The sequence below is a fragment of the Cnephaeus nilssonii genome (genome assembly GCF_951640355.1).
Source record: "Cnephaeus nilssonii genome assembly, chromosome: 9".
Lineage (NCBI taxonomy): Eukaryota > Metazoa > Chordata > Mammalia > Chiroptera > Vespertilionidae > Cnephaeus > Cnephaeus nilssonii.
This window is the reverse complement of record NC_137080.1, coordinates 11,080,168-11,087,495: the sequence shown is the minus strand read 5'-3', so window position 1 is coordinate 11,087,495 and position 7,328 is coordinate 11,080,168. Positions and strand designations below refer to the sequence as shown.

At 46.5% G+C, this 7,328-nt stretch overlaps 1 protein-coding gene across 1 annotated transcript; it reads right to left on the bottom strand.

Moving 5' to 3' along the window:
* Nucleotides 1-2,565: 2,565 nt before the first annotated feature.
* CALHM6 (calcium homeostasis modulator family member 6) lies at nucleotides 2,566-4,365 on the bottom strand. The gene is made up of 2 exons (XM_079781674.1): nucleotides 3,773-4,365; nucleotides 2,566-3,142 (listed from the first exon to the last, which is right to left on the bottom strand). The coding sequence occupies exons 1-2, from the start codon at nucleotides 4,319-4,321 to the stop codon at nucleotides 2,720-2,722; spliced, it is 972 nt and encodes a 323-aa protein (XP_079637800.1). The 5' UTR covers nucleotides 4,322-4,365; the 3' UTR covers nucleotides 2,566-2,719.
* Nucleotides 4,366-7,328: the final 2,963 nt, after the last annotated feature.

Below are 7,328 nucleotides of genomic sequence, written 5' to 3'. Positions count from 1 at the left end.
TTCACATGCTTCCCCCACCATTATCATTGTTTATCTTAAGCATGTATACTTTGACAGTAATTATTAAAGACTGGGCAAGGGAACGTGGAGCATAGATCAACAAAATGGAAACAATGTAAGACTATTGAAGATGTACCTATAAATGGTAGGACCAGAAAAAAAAAAAAAGGAAAAAATATACAAAAGAATTTAGGAAGTGAAATAAAGGAAGCAAAAATGAAAGTCGATGTGATATGATTTTCAAAAGTATTCATTAGGGAATAGAAAAAAACTGAGCATGCAGTTTCTGCTGCCAACTGTCTTGTTGTACATGACTCTCAGCCACAGGGTATTCAGCCCTGCTGACTAGTTTTTTTAATGGGTTCTGTGACCAAGGGCAGGTAGAAGCTGGTACAAGGGTCTGCCAAGAGAGGAAGAACGGCTAAAAAGGGTCAGTGCTCAATTGTTTTACAGTTTAAAGTTTTCATATATCATTTTTTTAAAAAAAAAATGCACAAACAGCCATGAATTTGTGGAATGGACAAAAATGACAATCGAATGTCCCCTGGAAAGTCCTGACATCATCAAGCAACATAATTTATCTATACATAATCTTCTTCTCAATAAATCCTTGTATCCTTTCCATCCACACATCCTGTCATGTCTATATTCAAAATCTACCTTGAATCTATCTACTTTTTCACTCTTCACCACTATCAACCCAGTTCAAGTTCACTCCTGCCTGTTTCCACTGCGGTGGCCTCCTGACCAGTCTCTCCACTTCCACCTTGTCTCTCCCTCTTCCCCTGGCCAATTCTATTTTCTACAAGAAAAGCAGATCAAGATTTCGAAAATGCTCATAGAATGAACCCAAAATCTTCTGCATGATCTGTCCCTTGCTCATTTTTCCAGTTACCTTTAAGGCTTCCGACTCTGTAAGATCTGTGTCCCCTCAGCCTTTGCACATACTGCTCCTGCAAACTGAAAGGCTTTTCTACTCTACAGATTTCAGTTTCTCACAGATCTCCCCCTCCCCCCACCTCCCCTCATCTACATTAGGCCACAATTTGTATTTCTATATTTATTTGTATGGTATGGATTTTATCTGACTTCCCTGTTTTGTTGAAGCTGTGTAATGACTATATGGAGGTTCATAATACTATCCTCTCTACTTCTGTGCCTATTTGAAATTTACTATAATAAACAGCTTTAAAGTCTTCCTCTAATCCTACACACTAAAAACAACTATTGTCTGCAATTACCCTAATTTACTTTTTCAAATTTCGTATTTAAACAATTTTACTTTCCTTTGCAGGATAAATTTTTGTATTTTTGTTCAGAGACATAAAATGCCAGAATTTTAACCTTTTGCACTCGGATGTCGAGTGTGACTCAACATGGTTAGCATCGGTAGCAGCTCGTATGTTGAATTGTATTGAATGTATCAATAATTTGAAATATAAAAAAATCCAAATAAATAAGTTTGTATGAAAAGAAACTCCAGTTTTTTATTCTACTGCCACGCTTTGTAAAATCTGGGGTATTTAAAAAATTAAATCCCGAGTAGAATAAAGGAATCGAGAAAAAAGCAAGCGAGTGCAAAGGGTTAAAGTTCCTAACAAGGTGCTGCCTACAAGAAAGTGAACTTGAACTCGATATCATGTAGCCTAAAAGAAAGATCTAAAGTTCAAATATTTTTTTCACTATTGTTTGTTGGGTCTTTTTTTGCTACTAAATAAAGTCTTGTATTTGAAAGCAGCAATATTATTCACCATAAAGGACCCTAGATTAAAGATATAAAACTGTTGTTCTAGTTCCAGTTTGTCACTTTCAGTGGCACATTTAACCTCACTTCCTTTTTTTAATCCTATCTAATAAAAGAGTAATGTGCAAATTGATTGTCACTCCAACACAAGATGGCTGCCCCATGTGGTCAAAAATGGCTGCCCCCATGTGGACACAAGATGGCCACCACAAGATGGCCAGCGGGGGAGGGTAGTTGGGAGGAACCAGGCCTGCAAGGAAGAGCAGTTGTGGACTATCAGGCCAGCAGGGGAGGGCAGTTGGGGGCGATCAAGCCTGCAGGGAAGGGCAGTTGGGGGGGACCCAGGCCTGCAGGGGAGAGCAATTGGGGGGGACCAGGCCTGCAGGAGAGGGCAGTTGGGAGAGACCAGGCCTGCAGGGGAGGGCAGTTGGGGGGGACCAGGCCTACAGGATAGGGCAGTTTGGGGGGACCCAGGTCTGCAGGGGAGGGCAGTTGGGTGGGGGGACCAGACCAGCAGGGAAAAGCAGTTAGGGGCAATGAGACTGGCAGTGGAGGGCAGTTGGGGGTGACCAGGTTGGCAGGGGAGCAGTTAGGCATCAATCAGGCGGGCAGGGGAGTGGTTAGGAGGTGATCAGGCTGGCAGGCAGAAGCAGTTAGGGGCAATCAGAAAGGCAGGCAGGCGAGCAGTTGGGATCCAGCAGTCCTGGATTGTGAGAGGGATGTCCCAGATTGGAGAGGGTGCAGGGCGGGCTGAAGGACACCACCCCACCCCTCCGTGCACGAATTTTGTGCACTGGGCCTCTAGTAATATAATAAAGAGGTAAAATTATACATTTTTATTTCAGATCTAAAATTCCATACTTCCATAATTTGGAAGACCAAAGTAAAAAGCCACCATAAACAATAACAATGTTTACTTTAAAAAAATGAAGTAATAATTCAAAAGAACCCTTTTCTTTTTATTCACTCACAGGGTCATAACGCATCAGTGGCGTGTAAATCATGTTCATCTACAAAGCCAAAACCAGGAACCACGGCATCTCCTTCCGAACTCCTGATACTTTGATTCTTCTCTTTTCCTTTAACGTGTTTGTGCAGCATGCTGTAGTACTGGTTCTTCGGATTGAAAGTGTATACTGATGAGATCTGCTGCCAGGCTTCATTGCTCGGAGTGTTGACTTCCTTTGGAGGTGAACCTTCAAAGAAACATTTAACATTCTCTTTTGCCAATTCGGTTGCATGTTCTGTGGCGTGACTTTTGAGGATCTTCTGCTCCTGTTCCACGTAGATTTTCCAAAAGCTCAGCTGTAGAAAACTAATTGGAGATACACATCGGGTGACAGATACAATAATCAGAACGCAGACGGTAACAGCTGCTATCAGGATCCAGCCCAGGACCTAGGAAAACACATCAAAATACTAATTTAGTCACATTTTTTACAAGTCATTATTAAATCCTCAGAAAAAGTTTGAACTACTCAGCATTCATGAACAAGCAACAATTTGAGGTCCTAATCTCATAATAGAACAGAGAGGCAGTGACCTCCAGAACCCCTCCGGAACCCCTCGGTACAACTGCTTGCTCTGCAAGTCAGTCATTTCCCAAGTCCTGTCAAGAGTCCAGGGAAATGCCTATCTGTCACTCCCCTAGAGTGGAATACTGGCAAGTCCAGGGAAGCAAGCATTCATTTTCAAAAACCTCTGAGCTCTGCATTCCAAGAAGCAGTGTGGGATGGTGCCTTAGGGCCAGGCAGACTCATTGCGTTGTGCCAATTCTGCCTTCTCCTGGCTGAGCAGACCACCCGACCTAGACCAAAGGACCTAGCGCGGTACCTGGCACAGAGCAGGTGCCTACCGCTCAATGTGGTGCCTTTCGTCTTTTCCATCCCTTTCATCATCACCTTTGCCTCTTCGCTCACGAGAAGCAAGAAGCCATTCCAGTTTGTCTTAGGTGTCCTATGCCTGGGACAGGGGCACGGAGGTCTCCTTTCCCGGGGCCGCCCGCAGACGCCCGCCCTCTCCGCTCACCTGCGACTGGGCCTTGAGGTCCACCAGGAGGTCCTGCACGCCGGGCTCCTTAGCCTTGTTGCAGGGAACCAGCGGCAGCTGTTGGACGCACTGGGGGTCGCGGCCCAAGCACAGGCGCCGCGCCAGGACTCTGCTCCCGCTGGCCGCGCACTCGTAGAAGGAGCCCCCGAGCAGCGCCACGGCCACCCAGGTGAGGGGCGCGACGGCGGCCGCCCCGGTCAGCTGCGCGCACACCTGGGCCCCGCGCAGCCCCGCGTTGCAGCAGCCGGTGCCGCTGGGGCGGGCGCCCTGCTTGCAGCAGCCGGTGAGCAGGCGCCAGGTGCGGGCCCTCAGCACGTAGCCCAGGAGGAAGAGCACCAGCGCGGGCACCAGCAGGAACACCAGCCCGTAGGCCTGGTTCCAGGTGGCGCTGCAGGGGCACTGGAACACGGCGGTGGAGAAGATGCGCTCCCCGCCCGCGGTCAGCAGGGTCACCAGGCCGTAGCCCAGCGCGTCGCGGTGCTTGAGGTACAGGTCCAGGACCGTCTGAAGCTTCTTCATCGGCTCCATGCTCCAGGCGCGGCGGGCAGGTCTGGATGCTTCTGCCTCTTGGCTGCCCCGCGCCTGGGATGCTTTCGGTGCACTGGGGTCTGGCTGGGGCTTTCCACTCTGCTGAGAAGCAACTTCAAAAAAGGGAAGACTTTTCTGGCCCTGTGAGCTTTCGCTTTCTTATTTCAACCAAACCAGCCTTGACTGAAAAACAGACCCAACCGTACACACCATTGACCTCCCAATGCCCCCTCCCCCACTTTCTCCAGGCTGCTGCATTGGTGACCTCCCTCCCCAGTGCATGAACTCTGATGGAAGGTAGACTCTGTTCCCTGGAAACATTTGTCTCCACCCAGCTGACAACGAACCAGGGGCTTTCCTTACCCTCCCTGCCCCCATGCAGCTTCCCAACGCAAACAATACTTGTAACTTGGGCAAGCGGGGAAAACAGTGTTTCCTCTATTGCAGCCACCTAGCTCCTAAGCCAGTTCCCAGTAAGATGAACAGTTACCAAAAATCCCTCTGATCATGAACAGGAAACACAGATTTCTGGTTTCTCTTTCATAAGCTAATTCACAGCAAAGCCCAGCTCAAGTTCTAGTACCTCCCTGATGTCTGCGTCCTTCCTGTCCCCCTTCTGGACAGAACCCCCACGTCACTCACCTTGTTCTCTCCTCTGCCTGATCTCCCACCGGACAGAAAGGACTTTAGACTAAAGATATTATATTGATGTTTGCCTTTTTCCCCCCCAGGTATATCCTTACACTGTGGGTACCTGGAGGAGTGTCACATTCTTACTCAGTGACCACCAAGTTGATCAGTGGGGACTGGGGAGGAGTTAAAAAATACCACTTTTGCCCGGCCGTGGTGGTTCAGTGATTGAGCGTCAACCTATGAAAGAGGAGGTGTGGATTCGATTCCCGGTCAGGGCACATGCCCTGGTTGCAGGCTCCATCCCCAGTGTAGGGCATGCAGGAGGCAGCCGATCAATGATCTCGCTCATCGTTGATATTTCTCTCTCTCTCTCTCTCCCTCTTCCTTTCCTCTCTCTGAAATCAATAAAAATATTTTTAAAAATATCACTCGAACCAAAAACATTTCAAACTGCAGGCAGAGCTACATCCAACTAGCATGTTGTTTCTGCTACCTTTAATTTTTTCAAGGCAGCATGGCTCTGACACAGACTCTAACCACTTCTGTGAAACTGACCCTGACTCTGTGTGGCTCCAGAGCGAGGTAAGGTGTACTTTGAAGTGAGGTGCAGTGTGTGTGGTGTGTGTGTGTGTGTGTGTGTGTGTGTGTTAGCGCCTCTAAAACTCAGCATCCTCGTTTGTAAAAGCAGGGTAATAGTGCTCATTTTTCAAGACTGTTGAGCCAAGTAAATTGAGTAGCATTTGCCAAGCACCTTTACATATAGGGTATGCCTATTAAATGAATACTCAGTGTGAGCGATTACCTCTTACATTGCAACTTTGGGATTAGACAACAAATAACTGTTGAACATAATTTAAGAATTCGGATGAATGCTGAGTTTTAGACCAAGGATTATATCCAGTGATGCAACAATCCTCTACTACCTTAAGAGAATTGGTGTGCCCTTAGCTGTTTACTTCACTGCCAGGAGGGTTTTGGATATGGAGTCTAAGGGGGCAGGTCACAATGAACTGGTCACTGTTGGCGCCCATCACTAGGTTTGCTTTATCTATCTGGGAAGAATTTGTCACCTACAGAACCAAGTGAATTGTTAGAGAAGGGGCAAGAAATGTATTACTCTCTGCTTAGTCCAACTGGATGCCGCTTTGTTACCTCCCACCACCAGTACCTGGTACAAGACTACCATTGAACGTTATGCTCTCTGTTGAGTCTTCAGAAGTTGTCCCCAGATCAGGGTCCTCATTGTCAAGCAGTGGGTGCCATCTTCTCAGATTAGACCAGGTCTGCCAGGCTCCCTCTACACTCTACATTCAAAGTTGCATGTTTGAAGCAAATCACTTCTGACTATCATCTCTGTAATCTTACATTCCCCCCGCAAACACACACACACACACACAAAAACCGTTCCTTTCCATGCTCCTCATGTGACTGGGATTATTGAATACAAGAGGAATAAGATACCCATGTATACTATAGTGGAGAGGATATAGATAATAAGGGGAAAGTTCTCAAGGTTATGCAGATAATTAGGATAGAAGTGTGTGGTAGAGAATGTCCTGAAAAAGCCTCCATAAGTAGAGGGCACTTAAGCAGAAATCTAAAGAGAAAAAAGAAATCTGAATGACCAAGGCTCTGGAGTGCCACGGAGTGTGGCACGTTGTGGTTGGAAAGTGTCTGGGGTTTTGAGGTGAGAAGGAAAGTGGCCCATCATGAGGGCAGAGCTGTAGGCTGAGGTCAGGGTTAGGGTCTTTATAGACCAGAATATGTAGTTCGCAGTCCTGCCCTGAAACTCATTACAGCCTGAGCTGCATCCTGACCTATTATCCTGTCAGCTGTGTCTGCAAACACCACGTCCTGGGGTTGCCACCACTGTGCTCCCTCATCATGGATCCCACAGATACCGATGATCATTGTGTCCCTGTGACAGGTTTCCATAACCGTGAGAGTCTGGGTCCTGCCTGCCCGCCCCCATTTTCTCCCAGCACTTGCAGTTGACTCATATATTGCATTCCACCCCACCACCTCTGGAGCGATGGGTGGTTCTAGTTTGGATCCACTGAAATCCCCAAGCCCTGTATATCCAGCTCTGTTCTGAGAAAACATGGCTCAGATGTTTAACCCTTAGTGGAAATAGAATAAAATACTAATGATGTAGAGAAGATTCAAGAATTTTCTCTGAGAGTAGAGTAAATAATATTTGAAAGACCTTTACACTTTTGAAAATTCATAATTCAATACCAATGTTAAGCACATTAGAACACCGTTACTTTTAACTACATTACTTTGTTTCTCAACACTCATTATCACTGATTTTATTTATTTATTTTTTAAATATATTTTATTGATTTTTTTACAGAGAGGAAGGGAGTGGGAT